Raw genomic sequence first — 20,880 nt, forward strand, 5'->3', positions numbered from 1 at the left:
TCTGGGCGACAGAGTGAGACTCCAACTCAAAAAAAAAAAAAAAAATCAGTGATATGCAAATTAAAATGAGATACCATTTTTCACCTTTCAAATTTAAAAGTTTTCCTTTTTAAAGATTCTCCCAAGCATGCTTGGCGGCTCAGCCTATAATCCCTCGCCTTTGGAAGGTTGAGGTGAGTGGATTGCCTGAGACTGCGGGTTCGAGACCCACCTGGGCAGTTTGGCGAGACCTCATCTCTACAATAAATTAAAAAATCAGCTGGACGTGGTAGCGCGCACCTGTAGTTCCAGCTACTTGGAAGGCTGAGGCGGAAGGATCACCGGAGCCCAGCAGGTCGAGGCTGCAGTGGCCGGGAGCGGCCACTGCACTCCAGTCTGGGCGACAGAGTGAGACTCCAACTCAAAAAATAAATAAATAAATAAAAATAAAAAATTAAGATTCTCCCTGCTGGCAGGGAAGCAATCAAAATAGGTATCCTCTGTTGCTTATAGGAATATAACTAGAAGAGGCACTGAAAAAACAAAACATCAGTAGATACTGAGAGCCTTAAAAACATGTATGCCTCATAATCTAGCATCTAAGAATTTAATTTTTTTTTTTTTGAGTTGGAGTCTCACTCTGTCGCCCAGACTGGAGTGCAGTGGCATACTTACGGCCACCCTGCTTCAAACGGCTAGGCTTCGGCGATCATTCTGCCTCAGCCTTCCAAGTAGTCAGAACTACAGGGGTGTGCTACCACACCCTGCTAATTTTTGATTTATTGTAGAGACAAGGTCTTGCCAAATTGCCTGGGCTGGTCTTGAACTGGCAGGCTCAAGCAATCCACTCACCTCAGCCTCCCAAATTGCTGGAATTACAGGCTGAGCCACCAAGCCTGGCCGCATCTAAGAATTTAATGACAAGGAAAAAGACGTATACAAAGATGTTCATCAAAATTTGTTTACAGTAGGACATGATGGACACAGCTAGATACCCAGCACTGGTAGAATAATTAGCAACCTTATGAAATCTACGGGTGGGGGACCTATGTGAAGAGGTTTCAAAAATATAGGAAAATATTAATGTTCAATGAAATAAGCAGAAAATATACCAGAATGATAACAAAAATTGTTATTCTGGGTGATTTGACTGGTGATTTTTCTTTCTTCTACTTTTCTGTAGAATTTTCTAAATTTCCTGTAATGACCATATATTTCTATTATAATCAGGAAAAAAAACACATATTAAGAAAAAGCTTACCTATAAGCAAGATCTAGAATGTGGTTCTTTGATATTTTATCTTTCCTCTGACTCTAGTACAGAAGCTTTATTCTTACCAGACCTCCAGACCAGTTGTAAAAGAAAACATTTTTTCAGTGTAGAATAAATAGTATGATCATGCCATAAAACAAAAAAGACTTAATTGATTTTTCAACCTATCTCTGATTCCCCTAGTCCTCAGAGAATATTCCACCAGGATATGAAGTGGTATCTCTTCTCGAGGCCCTCAATGGACCCCTCACCCCATCCCCAGCGGTCCCTCCACTTCACGTGCTTGGAGATGGCCACCTCTCAGGAATGCTGCCTTCATATGGCAGCGATGGTCATCTGCCCCCCGTGAGGACACTCTCCCCTCTGGACCGCCTGTCTGACTGCAGCAACCAAGGACTCAAACTCAAAAAGAGTCTCTCCAAGTGAGTAGCCAGTGTTCCACAGTGTTCCCCTGGGATTCTTGATGAGCTGCTTCAACCCTTGTTGGTGCTGGCTTACATTCTAGGAACCCAGAGCAGAGGAGACTCTCTGGGCTATTCCCAGAGCTGCTTGCAGAAAAGGTTATCCCACCCCTTAAGAGATGAAAATAAGGTGGTATATAGGTATTTAGAAGAATTCAGATGAGACAAATCTCTTATGTGTTCTTTTTCTGCAAGGGGAAGGAATAGGACATAGTGAAGAGAGTGTCGAGCACTGTAGATAGGTACATTCAGGCTCTTGGAGTGTTGCTTAGTCCAAAGACTGAAGGAACCTTGTAATCTGTATCTCTTAAGCATCTATCTGTCTATCTATTCATTTGAGTTAGAGTTTCACTCTGTCACCCAGGCTGAAGTACAGTGGCACAGTCATGGCTACCTCAGCCTCGACCTGCTGGGCTCAGGTGATCCTTCAGCCTCAACCTTCTAAGTAGCTGGAACTACAGGTACACACCACCACACCTGGCTAATTTTTTTTTTTAGTTGTAGAGACGAGTTCTTGCTGAGTTGCTGAGGCTAGTCTTGAACCCTGAGCTCTGGCAGTCCTCCCGCCTCCAGCCTCCCAAATTATTGGGATTACAGGCATGAGCCACCGTGGTCGACCTCTTATCTCTTAAGCATTTAAATCCAACTAGGCACAAATCATGACAAAGTTTTCTATGGCAGAGTAAAGGAGGATATTTTACAGATGAAAATATTCGGGTCCTGTAAACGTCAGTAGTTTTTCCCAAGTTCAGACAGCAAATCACTGAAGGAGCTAAAGGTAAAACATAGAGCTTCTGGCACCCAGAAGATGTCTCTGTCCCTCCTTGTTGCTCTTTCCCACCTCCCTAGTCCTGCTTGAGAGTTGGGTTTCTTGCAAGCTGAAGTGGTAGTCCCCGCTACTTGGGAGGCTGAGGCAGAAGGATCAGTTGAGCCCAGGAGTTCAAGTCCAGCCTGGGCACCATAGCAAGAACCTGACTCAAAAAACAAACAAACAAACAAAAAGATTGGGGTTTCCCTTACAACTTCTTCTTATGGTAGTTCTCTTGCTGTGAGATGCGGTTCATAAGCCAGGCCAAGCCTTGTTCTTTAAATGGATATTGGATACAGTTGCTTTTCCCTTTGTACTTTTATAGATCCATTTCTCAAAACTCTTCCGTGTTGCATGAAGAGGAAGATGAGCGTTCCTGCAGCGAGTCGGAGACACAGCTCTCTCAGAGACCATCAGCTCAGCATCTCGGAGAGGTCGTTACATTCTTCTCCCCTTCCTAGGTGTTGGACTCCAGGGACTTTTCTCCTACCTGCATGGCTCTTCTTGTTCTTCTGCTTTTAGTCATTCATCAAACACCTTTTCAACACTCTTTGAGGTAGCAGCAAAGGTTTTATTAGATTCATTCATTCAACAATGTATGGAGCCTGCATTATTTACCAGGTACTCTGCTCTATGCTGTGAGGATAGTAACTAGGAACTACGAAAGCTGTGCCCTTGTAGTACTTATATTCTTGCCAACTGGGATGAGGGGCTGGACACAAAAGACGATAAGCAAAAAAATGCATGTGTGTCAGATGGTGCTATGGATCGGCATGTCAGACAAGGGGGAAGGAAATGTCAACACTAGAAGTGGGGGTGCCATTTTTTAAAAATGGTCCAGGAGCAGAGATCAAGGGAGGTGAGAGAGCAAGTTATGCAGACATATGAGGAGAGAGGGCTCTAGGCCTGGGAACAGCAAGGGAAAAGCCCTGGTGGGATGGAGTGCTAGGAGACCCTTGTGGTGAAGTAGAAGAAACCTGAAATTTTCTATACTGTGCATCCCTGAGAGACTTCACTTAACAGAGGTTTATTATACACCTCCTCTGTGTAGGGCACTGAACTGTAGGTACAGCAGGGCACAGGAAGGAAATAAAGTGATCCCTGCCCTTGGAAGCCCAGGTCTAGCTGGGACAGGACACATACACAAAGAACAGCACCGTGCCTGGCACATTGTTGTTGCTCAGTGTTTGTTGAGTGAATTTTATTTTTTATTTTTATTTATTTATTTAGAGTTGGAGTCTCACTCTGTCGCCCAGACTGGAGTGCAGTGGCCGCTCCCGGCCACTGCAGCCTCTACCTGCTGGGCTCCAGTGATCCTTCCACCTCAGCCTTCCAAGTAGCTGGAACTACAGGCGCGCGCTGCCACGCCCAGCTGATTTTTTAATTTATTGTAGAGATGAGGTCTCGCCAAGTTGCCCAGGCGGGTCTCGAACCCGCGGGCTCAGGCAATCCACTCACCTCAGCCTCCCAAAGGCGCGGCCTTTGCAGGCTGAGCCACTGGCTTGTTGAGTGAATTTTAAATGAATGAATTTTAACTACAGAAAAGAAGCACACCTAAAACAGGGACAATAAAGTGCTGTGGCAGAAATGGGTAAGATTATTATAAGTTGAGGAAATCAAAAAACGTGTTACAGAGGAGAACTGAAGGGAAAGGCAAGAGAAACGTCCAGGTGAAGGGCATGGTGCACGCAAAGACCTGGAGCAGGAAGTGGGACTTGGAGCAGACCAGTGATATAGCGAGAGCTTTGCTTCTTTATGACAGCAGGGTGCAGCCTGGGCTAGAAAGGAGAGGGGCTTCAGTAGCCTGAACTAGAGAGAATGTCTGAACTCAGGACAAAAGAAGACCACCTGGAAGAACAAGCAGGGATTATGGAGATACAGTCAGTAGAACTCTGCATCCGCCTGGGATGGGTGACGCTGTGTGTCCAGGTGCCTGGCAGGTGGGGGGTCAGGATCAGGGTGGGGTGTGGGAGGAGCAGCAGCCTGGGGAGCCAAGGCGGTGCCCTGTGTTAGATCAACTGAGCTGGAGCTAACTGGGCATCCACGTGGAGATAAGCTGCAGGCAGGGAGGCTTCTGCTGGTTTTGTGTTCTTTGCATAATCCTGGGGAAACCTGGGGTGTCCCCATGTCACAGCTGCTGGATGACCTGTGTTATCTGAGCTGCAGTCTTTGTGTGGCCCCAGCAGATGCTGTGCCTCAGGCAGGAGGTGCTGAGTGAAGTTTGCACCTCCCCTGGGAGACACTCATTCCAGGCCTAGGCTGAGAAATGAGGACGGAAGAGAAACCACGTCCTTGGCATGTGTCTCAGTCCCTTTCAGTTTCCCTTTCTTCCTCATCCCTACCCAGGCCCCCTGTCCTTACCCCTTTTCTCCAGCACAGCTGATTTGCACTTAACTCCTTGCCCCATGTGCTCCCCACAACCCCCAGGAATGTGGTGTGACTCCAGAAAGTGAGAATCTCACCTTGTCGTCATCTGGAGCTATCGACCAGTCATCTTGCACAGGAACGCCTCTCTCATCCACGATTTCCTCCCCAGAAGGTACATGAGGAAGTAGAGAGTGGCAGCATGTCCGTCCTCATTAACCTAATCCACAGCTACCTGGTGCTTCCTCTGGGAAGGGACTTGGGAGCAGCAAGCTAATGCCTGAGCTGCGTGACTAAAGACGTCCCAGCTTGAGAGGGAAGGGGATTTCTTCTCCTACCATGGGACCGTGGGACAAGAAGCTTGCCTGTAGCTAAGGTAGAAAAGGTTCTGTTAGTCCTAGTCCTGCCATCATGAGGCTTCCTTTAATATCATGACAGACAAAAGCAAATCTGGTTTTTGAGGTTGAGTTCTGCACTATAAAATGTAAAGTGGCAGAATCTTAGAATACCTTAAATCTCAAGTCTTTTTTAGAGGAGGGCAAGATAAGGCCTTTGTACTTATCACTGCCTGAGTGCAGGGAGAGGGCTCTGCTCCTCAGAAAGCTTGCAGAAGCTCTGCCTGACCTCCAGACTCCTTTCTCCAACCCTTGTCTCCAAAGGCCCTGCCAGCAGCAGTCTGGCCCAGTCTGTCATGTCCATGGCATCCTCCCAGATCAGCACCGACACCGTCTCCTCCATGTCCGGCTCCTACATTGCACCTGGCACTGAAGAGGAGGGAGACCCTCTCCCTTCCCCCCGGGCTGCCAGCAGGGCCCCCTCGTATGAAGAAGAAGGAGAGGTAAGGGAAGGGTGCAGGAACTGCCTGGGCTCCTCCATACTTTGTACACATGTAACTTAATCAAGGGTCTACCAGGCATGGCAGCAAAGCCCCCCAAAGTGTCAAAAGGAGTGCCACAGACAACCAGGGATTCCCTCAGATCTGAGCTTTCTGTTTGGCACCAAAGTTGTACTGAAGACTTGGGTTTGGGTTTGCTGTCATGTGAACTTGATAGGAGAGCCTGCAATAACTGCCCTTGGTCTTCATTGCTCTTTTGCAGGGACTTCCTGCTGAGTCTCCAGATAGCAACTTTGCTGACCTCCCAGCTGGAGAGCAGGATGCAGAGGTAACCCCGATGACAGACAGTGGTGCCCCTTCCCACAGCCAGAGGAACTTCTAGCCTTGGCTGGGGAAACCAATAGGGACAGGGCGGGAGGCTGTGCTGAAGAAGGCTTCCTCAGGGCATGCCTAGATCAGTCAGAAGTGCAGTGTAGGTGAAGATGAGAGCAACCGCACACTGGCCTGTGGGCTCTCGGGGAGCAGGGGGCACTGGTTCCATGTGATCGGTGTGCAGTGAATTCAAGAGGGAACTTTCTGTGCCAGTCCCTGGACCTTGAGAATGTGTTGTCCTTCATTCCTCTAGTGAGGATTTACACAGAGGGACTGTGTCACAGGTGCTCCCTGGCACTGGGGCACACGAAGACCTGAGGTTTCTACCTGCCCCACCCACTGCCCCCATTTAGGAGCCCCATCCAGTGAGCAGACAAGACCGCAGCTCAGTGTGGGAAGTACCCTGACTTCAGTGTGCGTGCAGTGCGATGGAATACAGCTCACAGTGAGGGCACTAGAATTCTGCTTGTGCCAGATGCTCTCAAGGGAGTTTCTGGATAGGGTTTGGGATCCTAAGGGATTTCTGAAAGTTTTATGATCTCACAATTTGCTCTCTCCTTTTAATAACTTTTACAAGGGTATTCCTGACAGCACTCTAGGTAATGTGGCTCAGACCTAGTCCCTGTAGGCCAATTATACCTCATCAAGCAAAATCAGCCTCTACTCAGCCTCCTAGGCATAATAAATGGGATGGGAAATATATGCTATTGATGTAGGCACCAGAATGAGATACTGTTAGGATGATCAGTTCTGTCTTCAACTGATCCATTTAGTCATTTTGCTGCTTTATAGACTCATTGGACTTCCTTCTGTCCTAGGGAAATGATGTTATAGAGGAAGAAGATGGATCTCCCACACAAGAAGATGGTAAAAGACCTGGTCCTTTGCCCCCTCTTATATAGTCCTAAATAGTCTTTAAGGGGCAGAGAAAGGGCTACCAGTATGACTGGGTAGCAGTGCCCAGTTGCGGAGCAATTGGAAGAAAGGTGGTCTTTTTGATGGTATATGAAAGCCAGCCGGGCATCAGTGACCTCAGTGACTTTCCCAGCTCTTTCTGGGACTCAGAGCCGAGGATGCCAGTGTAAGGATGCTGCAGAAGATATATATAGTTCCACATTTACCTTGAGTTGATTTGAAGCTTCCTGGGCAACTCCCACCACCAGCCTCCCTGCTGCAACTCTGCAGTGGCCCCACAGAGCTGCTCCGGCAGCCCCCAACTCTGAGCAGCAGTGGCAGTTTCTTCCACTGGGGAGGAAGGACTACTTGGCAGCTGGTCAGGTTTCGCTTTAGTGAGGAAAATAGTCGATGTGACTGTGAGCCAGCAGACACATTAAAACTGTGGTCAAGGAAACAGATCCAAGCTTCTTCAGCAGCTCAGCTTTAGGCAACCAGGCTATTGTAATGATTCTCTTTACCATAATTCGGCCCTCAATTATAGCAGTTGGAGGCATTTTGTTTCAAGTAAGGCTTGAAGAGAAGGAATGGCCTACAGGGCAAGGAAGCAGGAGGAAGAAGGAGGGCAGGAAAGCCACCCCTTACCAGGGAACACCACATGTTCCAGGAGCCCGACTCTGCCCTCCGCTGCTCTGAGGTGCCCCCCGCAGGGGAGCCTCCAGAGCACACGTGTGCCCCAGCCTGGACGCAGACGTGCCAGCAGATGTCATCCTAGTTGCTTCTGCTTTAGCGCTGGCCATCGCTTGGGGAGTGTCAGGGGTGTGCATGCAGACTTGAAAGCTCCTGCCTGGTCAAGGAGCCCACAGGAGAGGATGACCGCGGAGGCTGGGCCTCTGCTAGCTCTCGAACATCAGCCCAAGGAATTTGGACTCCGTTGATGATTTTAGTGCTTAAGGTTCCAGTTACCTTTTGTGATTGTTTCTCCCATAGAATATTTGCTTCTAAAATATACAGCGTGGCCTGGTGGTTTCACATGATGTTCTTCAGCCCATGCAGTAGATTTATATTTTCTTGTCTCCCTTTCACAAAATAAAAAGAGGGGAGCTTGACAAATAGCTTCTAAAACTTCTCCCTTTCCCTCTTACATGTCTGTAGGTCTCTGATCAGCCACTTAAAACATATTCAAAATAACAACTCAGGTCTCATAGGAAAAGAAATCATAATTTTGTGACTGTGACCATTCTGATTTGATATGCAAAATTATGGAACCTAAGACCTTTCGTTGTTGTTTTATGTATTTATCATTTTACAGAGCCTTGTGGTCATAAACACACCCAACTCACACCTGAGACAGACACAGGCATGAGCAGGGAGACTTCCCCACTGGCTTCCTCTAGATCCACCAGGCTCTGCTCACTGTAGTGTTCTCAGTGGAGCCTGTGTCCCACAGCCCTCCCCAGCGATCTGACTTTATGGGGAGCAGCAGATGGAAAGGGGCTACAGGGAAACAGAGCAGAATAGCACCAGAACACAGACATGCCCACACAATTTGATTCCTTTTTTGTCCACTCTTTACCCACTTAATTACTGTGTTTTTTTTTAACATATGATTTGATTTTTTTCGTCTCCATCCTTAAGAATTTTATTTTAAGGACAGCAAAGCAGAGATAGCCAGCCCCTTTCTAACTGCATTAACTCCGTTACAGGCCAGAGGACATGCGCATTTCTAGGTATGGAGTGTGACAATAACAATGACTTTGACATCGCAAGCGTGAAAGCACTGGACAATAAGCTGTGCTCTGAGGTCTGCTTACCCGGTGAGTGGCAGTCTGCTGAACATGAACTTGGTGGGAGACATCCCTCTGCTCTTACCCCTGCTCTCACCCTGGTACACCCATCTCCTGCCCTGCAGTTCCTGCCAAGAAGGCCTGGGGTGTGCTAAGTGTGGAGACCAGATGCTGAAAGGAAGTGAGAAGGCCTCAGGAGAGTCCCTGAGCTTTTTGCAAAGAGAAGCCCCTCCTCCGGGTGAGAATATTAGGATAGAAAGATAGAAACAAAGCTTCCTCCCCTTATGATTTGGCTTAGTCCCACCCTCCTATCTCCATTACGACCTTGCAGGTGGCCTGGTCTTGTTTTCATCAACAGGAAGTTTTAGCAGAAACACTACCTTTCTACGAAGTCTTGGAAAGATGGACTGAACCCTTTAAGAGGGAAGTCATAGCTCCTCAGAAGAAACAGGTTTCCATTAGGATCAGAGAGGAATGTACAAGCCAGCATTTGATGGGCCAGGGAATGGCTTGGTGATCCAGTGAGTTTTAGGTTACCAGTTGCATTGTACACATGAGATTTGGGTCCCAAAGGAGAAGTCAGGGGTCAAGGGTGACTTTGCTCCCTGGAACCCCTACTTAAAACTCGATCAGGTTGTCAATGTGCCCCTTATTTCCTCGCATGATTCTAACAGCCCAAATCTAGGATAATTTCTTACAAAGGACCATGTTAATCACACTTTGAGCACTGACCTCTTTCTACTCCACGTGCTCATTCAAGGTCTCCAAGAAACACTTTTCTTTTCTTTTTTTTTTGAGTTGGAGTCTCCCTCCATTGCCCAGGCTGGAGTGCAGTGGCACACCCATGGCCACCCCAGCGTCAACCTGCTGGGCTCTGGCGATCCTTCCATCTCAGTCTTCCAAGTAGCTGGAACTACAGGTGTACGCTACCACTGCCCAGCTAATTTTTTAATTTACTGTAGAGATGCAGTCTCACGAAGTTGCCTGGGCTAGTCTCAAACCCGCGGACTCTCGCCTTGGCCGAAACACTTTTCTAAAAGCTAAGTCTTGTCCAAGTGGACTTGGTCTAATGTCCCCTCCTGGTTTCACTACAGAGATTGTCCTTCACGTTGTGTTGTTTGAATCCTCTTAAACATTCCCTGAATGAAGATTTATTTCAGCTTCAGAACAGCCACATCATGGGTCCAGTGCTTTACTCGCTCAGCGAAGTGGCTGGAGGTGTTGGAGCCACAAGACCTCCTGTGGTTGCCACTCTCCATCAGCCTGTGCAAGACACGGTCCCAGCACGCTCTGGCCCGACACAAGCTTGTGGCAGGGGAAGCTGGAATTCACGAGAGTCACTTTCTCTAGCCTTTCAAAGGGCTTTAAAGTCATTTTCTGTTTAGTTTGTCCCAAAGATAATACCTGGGTCTCTTAATCTTCAGTGAGGCCAAAAGAGGCAATAACAGTTCACCCGCTTCTCCTGCACAGGCCCCGGGAAACCCCCTTCCTGCCTGAGTGTAGAGGAGAGAGTGTCGACCATGGGGTCAGCCTCCTGCCAGCTAGGCCTGGACTGGAGCTGCTGGGGCCCAGGGTCCACCTCACTCCCTGCCTTCCCACTCCTGACCTGGCTTCTGTTTGTCCATTTGTGTTTCATATCATTTTGCCAAATGTAAATCTGTCTGTCTGGTTTGTTTATTTTCTAAGCTCATTTCTGTTCTCCAGACGTGGTGTGAAAGTTCATGTTCACACCGTGCCAACACTATCCTCCTTGCCTATGCTTCGGATTCCAAGCTTGCTGGGCGTGCGCACACCTGAGAGGCTCTTGCTTAGGGCTATGAGCAAGGTTCCCATTTCTAATAGGCTAGGGCCTGTATTCAGTATACTGAGATTTTCCAATAAAAATTCTGGTGATACTATATCAATTTCTGTTCAACAAAAATGGGAATGCTTCCGTGGCAAGGATTATGGGAAGGATTTGTTTTTAATTGGCATCTTTGGTCAATACTTGGGTGAAGATTGTATCTCTGCCCTAGCTCTGCCCTGTGTCTGTGGCAGCTCTATACTGGCCATTCTCTTGCTGGACTTCAGGAGAGAAATCTATATTTCTGCCTCCCTCAAGGGGCTCCCCCACCCACCCCTATTTTTTGGCAGAGGGAGCTGCTGGGAATTGTTTTAGCCAACAATGCTGGTGAAAATTGAGCTTATTCGTTCTGCTTCCTCCTCTTCCTAACTCCCTCTGGCCAAGCTGCTTGTTGATATTGATTCCACCTATGGGATTGTGGGAGGGGAGTAAGAACTGGAAGGAAGAAAACAGCCTGGGGTTCCTTATGGTGATTTCTGGAACCAGCTGTTTTGAGAGGGTACTGGGTTCACAGTTTGGGCCAGTCATGAAATCAAATGCCTGTGATGGCTGTCAGGAGAGAAACTCAGGTATAAGCTCTGCGAGTGTCCCTATGTATCCTCACCAGAGGTCTTGAGACCCTTTACCCAAGAGGGGAAAGCACATCTGCTGTCTTGGAAAAATGCGTCTCTGGCTCTGCTGGTAGCACCACAGTGGCAGCAAAGTGCTGGGGAACTCTCTGGAGGTACCTGCTGGGGTAAAGACAGGAATGTCCCATTTGGTCCCAGGAACAGTAAGTCTCTTCATGCTCCACTGTAAGTTCAGGTTTCCACCCTGCAACCGAGATACCCGCAGGCTGGCTTGGCTCTTCACTGTTCCTGTGGCCCACTCTCTCCTCCACCCAGATGGCTGCTCACGCAGCTGGTCCCTGCCTGAGTCTGTTTCCCTCTTCAATTGGGTGCCACTCCCTTTACAGAGGGCCAATGAGAAGACAGTGGGGAGCATCCTGTGTTCACACATGCTCTGCCAGGTGACCCAGCTAGTGGCGAGGACTGACAGCTGTGCTGGTTCCCACCCTCACCCCTCTGGCACACTGAGTAGAGAGGCACTTGTGTTATTCCAGCCCCTCCCCTGCAAGAAGTTTCTGGGTCTTCCTAGGCCCTAAGACCAAGGGTGAATTTTTGGTCTTTCCCTGGGGGGAAAGATGTTCCGAGATTGTTTTTGAAAGGTTCTCAAAGGGGGAGATCTCAGTCAATGGGTATGACAGGTAGTAAGATTAGAAGTGTGAGGCCACACTAAGTTGATGGTGACTACAGGGAATTTGGTGAAATACCACACAGGTGGCAGGATAGTGATCAGGGGTAAGTCATTAGTCTATGAACAGGCTCTGGGTAGTGTATGTGATGAGAAGAGACAAAGATAATTGGGAGTTTTTAATGGAAATACAATTTTTATATTTTTATTTTTATTTATTTATTTTTATTTTGAGTTGGAGTCTTATTCCGTCGCCCAGGCTGGAGTGCAGTGGCACACTCACGGCCACCCCAGTGTCTACCTGCTGGACTCAGGCGATCCCTCCGCCTCAGTCTTCCAAGTAGCCGGAACTATAGGCTACCAAACCCAGCTAATGTTTGTATTTATTGTAGAGACGAGGTCTTGCCAAGTTGCCCAGCCTGGTCACGAGCCCGCAGGCTCAGGCAGTCCACTCACCCCAGCCTCCCAAAGTGCTGGGGTTACAGGCTGAGCCACCGAGCCCAACTAAAATACAATTTTTAAATGACTGCATGGCACAGGAGTGGGCATATCCAGTGAAACCTAAAGATACTCATGGAGACCTGAAATTCAGTTCTCCAGATCTCATAACCCAAGATTAAAATACTACTAGGGAAGTTTGCACTTCATATACATTAAGGAAAAATCCAAATTAAGTTTTTCTGTCCCCTGGAGAGAAACTGTACAAAGACAACTGAGCAACTGTAGCACTTCCATTTAATTAGTGGCTTGGTAGAAGCCGGAAAAAATTTCCCTAAATGTGCTCCCCAAGTCTACCTCTAGAGGTCTCTTCACTCTCCCATTTCTGATTTCCCAAAGCGGGAATTGAATGGAAGGCACCTTTATCCATCTCCCTCCAAGGATTTTTAAATCGCTAAGCTTCATCTTCTGACTGGAGGTGCATGAATTTGACCAGACAAAATGGTGACACTTGTTCCAGAAGCCCTCTTCAGCATCCCAGGCTCACTTCTGCAAGCAGGTTCACTGTCTGAATGAAGCTGAGGAAGAGAGTGGCAGCAAGGTTTTGCTGAGCCCTTCAGAGTCTGTTACAAGGAAGAGTACTGAACCTCCCCTCACCAGAATGTGCCAGGAAGGCAGGGAGGACAGAAACTTCAGACCTAAGTCTTGAGTCTCTTCTACTAGGAACTGATTTTCAGCCCTGGCTAAGGCTGCTAGAATGGGGAAGTTTGTATCAAGAACTCCTGTGAATTCAGAGTCAGGACAGCTCTCTGGGCAGGCTCTCAGTCCCAGGGTTCCATGGTGTGCTGGTGGCGGCGGCGGCGGTGGTGGTGGTAGTGGTGACATTGCTGCTGCTGTCTTTATTTTGTGCATGCATGTGTCTTCTCTCTCGTTTACCATTTGCTTTTGGTCTTTCCTACTGAACAGCCGCAGTTCCGGAGTCCTGCCCCATAAACATTGAGGAATAGGTATGAGATCTACCCAATTATATAAATGAACAAACAGCTCATTTTATTTGGGGTTTCTTACTTAAAAGGCAATATTGCCTTATATTTATCCTGCCACACTTAGACACTTAATGCTGCCTTTAGAGGGCAAAAAGCACCCTGACTCATGTCCCGGGCTCTAGTACCCCTAGGGAGTAAAGATCCCACATTCATGTTGATGTGAAAGATATCTAAGACTCTCCTGTTTCTCATTCTACCCGCTTTTCCCCTGGGGTCCACCATTGTCTATTATGAGAACCTTAGGATGTATCAGTCACAGGAGCATATCTGTGGGGGAAAAAAGCTGTTTATATCTGCTTACTCCTAGTGCCATTAAAGAGTTCATGTCCTGGGCTGGCCTTACTTGAGGACACTTGTGAGTGACTTCCCTCAACCTCAGGGCCACTCTGCAGCTGGTTGGCCCTACCCACTGAACAAGTCCTCTAATGGGTCAGGCACTGCACTGGGCTCCAGGGTGCCACAGTGAAGAGGCCACAGCCCTGCCCAGAAGGAGCTTATATTATGGTCTGATGGAGGAGTTCAAGGGTTTAGCTTGTCTGCAGTGTTGAGAGTGGAGGGGCAGTTCAGGCTGCAGGGAGCACCCAGAAGCACGCTGGCCTCATCCAGCCTGCAGGTGCCTTGTGTGTGAGAAGAGGGCATGGCTCAGGAGGCCCATGGGGACAAGAGGACAACGTGCCTTCCATAAACCCAGGGAGCCAGGGCTTCAGGCTGAGTGTGAGGTGGCGAAGGCGCTGACTTTTCAGCAGGAGCTCTCCAGCTCCGCTGGAGGGAAGGACCTGGAGGAAGCCAACGTGTGGACTGGAGAGGAAGAGCAGGTCCAGGGAGAGGGATGGCCTGAAGGATCCTTGGGGGAGGCTCTTTACTGAGCACAGTCTATTCTAGGAGGCAGGGTATCTTGTTTAGTCCTTATGGCAAGCTGTGAGGTAAGTACTCATCTCCCACTTGGTGGGTGCGAAAACCAAGGATTAAAGTAAATTGACGTGCCCAAGATCACGCAGTCAGTACGTTGTAAACTGGGAGTGAAACCCAGTTTGGCATGACTGCATATTTAATCACAACATGACTAGGAAATGAGCAAACAGGAGGTGGTGGAGGGTTGGCTGCAGGGCACAAAGGAGAGAGAAGCACCAAGGTTGTGTTTCCAGCACAGGTAGGTGGCATTCCTCATGCAGGGGGCAGCAGCAGATTTGGGGAAGGAGGATGCGTTTAGTGATGGTTGGTACCTGTAGGAACTCCAGCCTGTCGGGCTACTGTCTCCTGGGCTGATGGCACCACCTGATACCAGACCTCAGCCTGCTGCTCGGTGCAGAAGGAGTTGTGGGGGAGAGGATGCTGGAGCCTCACACTGTCCTTCCTGGGGATGCCGTTCCATCCCCAGGCACCCTGCTGAGTGGCCAGCCCCTTCTTGCCCCACCTGGGCTCCCACAGAAAACACTGACACTTTGGGCCTGAACAAACTTGTTTTTCTCGCCCCCTTCCACCTCTTGCTGCCCTGATGAAAATAGCTCAGCAAGGCCCAATTTCCTTTTCTCTGTCCATCATAACATATAGGCAAACTTCAAAACCAAGTAATTAAGATACAAAAGTGTATCCTGGGGATGGGGAGACACCCCTTATTAACAAGGGTGCCTGAACGATGCACATTTGTATACCTAACCCTTAACTGTACCCCATAATTTTATAATAAAAAATATGTTTACTAAAAAAAACCCCAAAAAACCCCCAAAAAAGTGTATCCTAGGGTATGTTCACAAAACAAGGAACATCTTTTATGTCCCTCTCTGTCCCAGGCTACAGTGGCAATGACTGTACCTAGCCTAGAGAGACAGGAGCAGCCCCTGTACCTGTTGGCACCTGCTTCTCTCTGTTTTTTCTCTCATGCGTGCGCTGTGGCCTGCACCCTCATAGGAGTTTCAGGTGACATGCATCCTGCTAACGTCTGTGCTGAACTCCCAGGCTGCCCCGCTGAAGACACCATCTGGACCTGGCCAAAGGTCTTTGGCCCCTGTAACCTTCACTTTCTCTTCCCCAGGTACCTGGCAGGCTGATGACAATGCTGTCAGTCATCGGAACACCCAGCGCCGGCGCTTGTCGTCTGGCAGCCTGGAGGACCCTGAGAACAGGCCCTGCGTGTGGGGTCCTTTGGCTGTCTGAGAGCCCCAGCGCCTGCACCCAGGCTCCCCTCCTGTCCTCACATTCCGTCCATCCTCGCTGGACTGCTGCCCGTGGGCATCCTCAGCAAGACACGCACAGACTTTTGTAGTCACGCAAAAGCTGGATGTTGAGTTCAGCTTGCTCCTTCTCCCAGCCTTGTCTCCTATAACAATAATCTTTCCCCTTAGAAGGGACCAGAAGCCCTCCTTTCTCCCTGTGGGCAGAAGCCACTCAGTGAACTGCAGCTCATAAGACCCTTTGTAGGACTCTCTGGAATGTTCTCACTGTATCTTGATGTTCGGGTGATGCTGAGGTCCATGGGCCAGTTGTTTCTTATGCGCCTTTTTTCTCCTGGGGAGGAAAAGCGAAAAGGCTTGGAATATTGGCAGCTTTGTTACAAATATCTTCTGGCAGTTTCTGGTTTCTGGCACATTATAATCCATCTGAAACCTCTAATTTGGGGTGGGGCTGGAGGACTGCTCCTGTGAAAAGGGAGAGCCATATTGCCCTATGTGTGGAATTTCCCTCCGAAAGTATTAGAAGCTCCTTTCTCATGGACTGAGCACCCTAAAGGCTGACAGGAAAAGACAATTCTTCCGTCTAGTGGCAGAGCTGGTCTCCTGTGCCTCACACACCTGTCTGCTTAGGGAGGAGCCTTTGAATCTGAGAATCCCTGAAGTTAAGATGATTACCCTGAAGAAGACTTTCTCTTGATCAGGTGCATTCAGGAAGTCCTGGGACTCCATCGTAAGATGACATTTTAAGAAACGTAGGTGTTGACCACCTCTTTGTGCCAGGCACTGTGTTAGGAGAAGTCACTTATTCTATTTCATCCTCATTCAGCCCTGGGAGGCGGTCTTATTATCCCTATTGCTCCTATCTCTACTCCATGTTATTTTATTTTATTCTTTTATTTTATTTAGTTGTGGGGTACATGTGAGGATTGTCTACATAAGTAAATTGTGTGAGGTAAGGTTTGGGCTTTAGCAAGCCCTCTCTCCCCCTGGTAGTGGGCATGGTGCCCAGTGGGTGGTTGTGTGCCCCTCTACCCCCTTTTTTCAGTGGTTGAGGAAATAGTCTGAGTGCCTGGTGATTCTCAAACTGGTGGCCAGGATTCCCAAGGAAGAGGCAGAGAGCACTGGGCTAAGCTCAGGAAGCAGCCTGAAGCCCGCAGCTGTAGCCAGCGATAGTGGTCTGGGAACCAGAGGCTGGAACCAGGGCTCAGGGCCTTCACTTTGAGGACTGTCCCGCCCTCCATCCTTTCCTCTTCTGCCTTCCAGAACTGCTGAGCATGGTAGGTGAGAGGAGAGGTAGAGCCTGCCACATGTTCATTAGCAGTTTGGACATTGTTCCAGTCATCTGTCCTGCCCACCCTACTTAGTTATGTGTGAGAGCACATAACTAAGAACCTGAAACAGCACAGCTGGACTGTGAGTTGGTGGCTGTTGCTCCTTTCTCAACACTAATGTTACTAGTGGATTCCCTGTGACTCCTGAATAGATGTGCAGTCTACTGGCTTTCAGAAAAGGTGGTTGTTTAGTGGGGCATGCAATTATTTGGGAAGCAAAGCTAGACACAACAAATATTTGTGAGATTAAGATGTGGGAGAGGGCCATGCTTTTATTTTTCTTTTCTTTTCTTTCTTTTTTTTTTTTTAAGTCAGAGTCTTACTCTGTGGCCCAGGCTAGAGTGCAGTGGCATGGCCATCACAGCCTCTGCCTGCTGGGCTGATGTGATCCTTCTGCCTCAGCCTTCCAAATAGCTGAAACTATAGGCGTGCACTACCATGCCCAGCTATTTTTTTTTTTTTATTGTAGAGACGAGGTCTCACCATGTTGCCCAAGCTGGAATTGAACCCCTGAGCTCAGGCAGTCCTCTCGCCTCAGCCTCCCAAAGTGCTGGGATTATAAACTTGAGCCATCGCGCCCAGGCTGCGATACTTTTCTTTAAGCTCTGGCCCCCTCCCTCATCTTGGGGAGGTGGATTCCCTCCTCTCTCTCTTCAATTTACTTTCTCAATAAACTATTTTTCCTAATCTTAAAAAAAAAAAAAAGATGTGGGAGAGCCCTATAGGCTATGCCCATTGGAGTGGACTGTCTTAAGACTTGGAATTGTTACCCTAGAATAATTTTTCAAGGCCATTTCCAAGGCCAGTAGCCTCAAAAGGAGCCCGGTGCTCAGGGGTCCTTTGCACCTTCTGTGTGGTTGCAGAGGCCAAGTGTATCGTGTCTGTCACACTGCCTAGTGGTTGGGGTTCACATCCTGCCCTGGTGAAAGGGAGCCTGTTGTCCACCTTCTGAAATACTGCAGTGGACACTGCTGTTTCAGGCACCACTTAATGTCCTTCCCATCACATTCTTACAGTTCCTCTCATAGTAAGGCTTAAACCAGTGTAAGTTAAGCAAAAACCTACTTCCTGATTTCCTTGAAGTACGAGCCCCAGAACACCCCAGGCAACAGGGAGCTTCCCTTGCTCTGGGGTGACAGCACACAGACCACCTCCTGTCCCCTGCAGGTCTTATTCACAGTGTGATGTTACCTGAGAGGGTGGGGGAAGGAGGTGAGATGAAGGAGATTCAGGTAAACAGTTGCCACAGTGACTAGGACCCCTAGAGGAAGCCATTACCTTCACCCTTTCCTTCCCGGTCTGGCAAGCAGGAATATCCTATCCAAAAGGGTTGGTCCTCAGTCAGCCTGATGAGGACAGGTCAACTGCCAATCCTGCCCCAGTCTGTTGTCCGCTAATACAGTCCCAGAGAGAGGGAATGGGCCCGGATCCTCCCACAAGGGCACAGACTAACTGAAAACTAGGGCTCCTTCCTGCTGAACTCATCTGCTTCCCCATGGCCTTCAGGTGGTGTGATCCTGGCTCTTCACAGAGCCTTTTTTCCTTCTACCCAGTTCCATCCCACCAGAGTTTATACCCCCACGGGGCATCTCTTGGGCACAGACCTACACACTTTAAGCCGCCTCACCTGGGGAGCTAGGATCCCACCCACCTGGTCTTGGCACACTGGTTGCTCACTTAGCTTTAGGGCCTGCACACCTTGTGTGTGCATGTGTACACTGTTTGCACCATCTGTGTACCCCCTCCCTGGAGTACACATGGGCACACTACAGCGGGGACATCAGGATGCAATATTTATGGATTGCTGCATGATTCTTAAAAATGAATAAAACTGTTTACAAGGGAGAGTTGTTAACTGCAAAGTGAGCTAATTATTTGTGAAAGTTTATATTTGACTTTCTCCAGCGCTCTTTAGTATTTTTACTCAAGCTGATCTGGATTTGGAGCAGTGGGAGAGGCAAGTGGTAGGGAAAGCATGTTCCTGGGTGGGCCATTGTGCAGGTGCCTGCCTTTCTGCGTGGCCTGGGCATCAGGCTTCCCAACCCCAGCTCTGCTCCGGCTCCTGGGCTGAGGCTGGGTGAGCAGCCCAGCCCCCAACTGCTGCCGCTGAAGCCGCCTTAAACCGGAGAACTTCCAACACGGCAGCTCCTCAATAATTAAAGGGCAGAAAAGCTGGTGACAGGAGGGAGGCCAGGGAAAGGGAGGCCTTACAGTCCCCAGAGTCCCTCTACCTTTATTCCCTGTCACTTAAAGGTTGGTGAAATTAACAGGGATAATGACCCCGCTAGGAGAATTTGTCAAGTCCTGAGTTTTACCCACCGGGCTCTGCCTCCTCAGCTATCTGGGAAGGACACAGTGTATTTCTGCAGAAGCCTCTGGAATGTCAGCTTCCGGGACCTTGAGGATACGGTTGGGGAGGGAGCTGCGTGTCGAGAGAGACCGGATTACCCTACCCGCCACGGGGTGTCTGCCATTTCTGTGAATGTGAGCGGCAGGTGGCATCGAAGAGTCAGACCTGCCTGCAGGCACCAGAGACACTCGGGGTAGGGGGAGAGGAAAAGGCCACAGAAACACGGCAAAGCGCCTCTCGCAGCTCAGAGGAGATAAAACCTCAGGGATACGGCGCCCGAGCTCGCTTCCAGCCTTGGCTCCGTCTCCTAAGCCGTCAACGCCCCGGCGACCCCGGGACAGGAAGAGGGCGGGAGCGGCGGTTCCCCGGGCGAACGGATCGGGAGCCGTTCTCTGGGCCGCGGGCCGCGCGCTTCTCCGACCCAGCGCGGGGCCCTCGGGCGGGAATGCGCCGAGCCGGGACGCGGCGGCGGGTGGGGGGCTGGTGGCGCGGGAGGGCGCGGTAGGAGGGAGTTCGCAGAGAGTTGCCGCCAGAGAGAGTAGCAAGGGCCCGCGGTCTCCTTGGAGACGTGCTGGCCAATGGCAGCAGCGGAAGCTGTTTACGGGGGCGGGGCGTCGCTATGGCAGCAGGAGAAGCCTTCCGAGCGGCTACTTATTGCCGGTCCCGGAGCCGCCGGCACTCAGAGAAGAGCCGTCGGGCCGGGGGGGGCGGCGAGAGGCGCTGACGGGGCCCTCGAGCTGGGGGCAGAAAGCCGCGGGGGGGGGGAGGACCTTGTTCCAGAACCTTCCTCTGGCCCGGGCTGCGCTCTGAGCCAGGTAAGGGACGGGGAGGGCTGCAGGCCACGGGAGGGGAGGGCGACAGTACAAGCCCGCTCTCCCATTCGTCCTCGACGGAAGCGGTGGGCCCTGGGACTGACATCTGTGGAGTCTGGGGGAAAACTCTCCTCTCAACACCCCATAACTCTGTTCGGTTCCCTTCCTTTTCCATAACCCCCATCCTAATATCCTTTCTCGAGGATCAGACGACCTCCGTCGCCCCCCTCCCCCGCCCCCTCGAGACTTCTCGCCCCATTTCCATTTGTGGGGAGGAAGGGAGTCCTGATTTTGTGCCTTTCAGGAAAAAGGGATAGACTCAGATGACCTTACCCTCTTCTATAATAAAACCTCAAAGAGGAAAGGAAGAGAGAAGCGGATCTGGTGGCGGTCTACCCCAGGGCATTGCTTCTATTTCCCAGACCTTGGCACTAAAAGATACTCCCCTGCTTTGGGGACAGTGATAGAGGTGTCCCTCTCGAACACACACCCCCTCCTCTCGAGGGTCGGGTAAGAGTTCTCAGCTCCCCCTGCGGTCTCCGCAGGCACCACATACGTATTTGGAGGAGGCGACCCCGGGGTCGCAAGATGAAAACCTGTGTCCAGGAGGCTGTGTAACCGGACCTGCGGAAGTCCGGGAGAGCGCGGCGGGTCGTGGATGCTGACCGACCCCTCGGAGAGTCCCCGCAGACATGGCGGAGAGCTGGCTGCGCCTCTCCGGAGCAGGGTCGGCGGAGGAGGCCGGGCGGGAGGGCGGCCTGGAGGAGCCCGACGCCCTGGATGACAGCCTAACTAGCCTGCAGTGGCTGCAGGAGTTCTCCATTCTCAACGCCAAGGCCCCCGCCCTGCCCCTCGGGGGCACCGACCCCCATGGCTACCACCA

General features: G+C 50.0%; 2 protein-coding genes across 4 annotated transcripts in view; both read left to right on the plus strand.

The window, feature by feature from the left end:
• The window catches only part of RNF157 (ring finger protein 157), a 102,839-nt gene extending 86,947 nt beyond the window's left edge, over positions 1–15,892 (plus strand). For 2 of the 3 annotated variants that reach the window (XM_021718371.1, XM_021718372.1), the window contains exons 12-19: positions 1,436–1,674; positions 2,847–2,958; positions 4,949–5,060; positions 5,545–5,723; positions 5,983–6,048; positions 6,911–6,959; positions 8,693–8,803; positions 15,366–15,892. In XM_021718371.1, coding sequence (XP_021574046.1) covers positions 1,436–1,674; positions 2,847–2,958; positions 4,949–5,060; positions 5,545–5,723; positions 5,983–6,048; positions 6,911–6,959; positions 8,693–8,803; positions 15,366–15,487 — 990 coding nt within the window. In that variant the 3' untranslated portion in view covers positions 15,488–15,892. The remainder of the gene's footprint in view (positions 1–1,435; positions 1,675–2,846; positions 2,959–4,948; positions 5,061–5,544; positions 5,724–5,982; positions 6,049–6,910; positions 6,960–8,692; positions 8,804–15,365) is intronic. The other variant, XM_008069607.2, reaches the window with a different exon arrangement.
• A 3,920-nt stretch (positions 15,893–19,812) lies between these two features.
• FOXJ1 (forkhead box J1) overlaps positions 19,813–20,880 on the plus strand; it is a 4,127-nt gene continuing 3,059 nt past the window's right edge. The window contains exons 1-2 of the mRNA XM_021718375.1: positions 19,813–20,000; positions 20,543–20,880. The exon at positions 20,543–20,880 is cut by the window's right edge and continues 361 nt beyond it. Coding sequence (XP_021574050.1) covers positions 20,690–20,880 — 191 coding nt within the window. The 5' untranslated portion in view covers positions 19,813–20,000; positions 20,543–20,689. The remainder of the gene's footprint in view (positions 20,001–20,542) is intronic.

Source organism: Carlito syrichta, unplaced genomic scaffold (genome assembly GCF_000164805.1).
Source record: "Carlito syrichta isolate Samal-C Ts95f unplaced genomic scaffold, Tarsius_syrichta-2.0.1 Scaffold312140, whole genome shotgun sequence".
Lineage (NCBI taxonomy): Eukaryota > Metazoa > Chordata > Mammalia > Primates > Tarsiidae > Carlito > Carlito syrichta.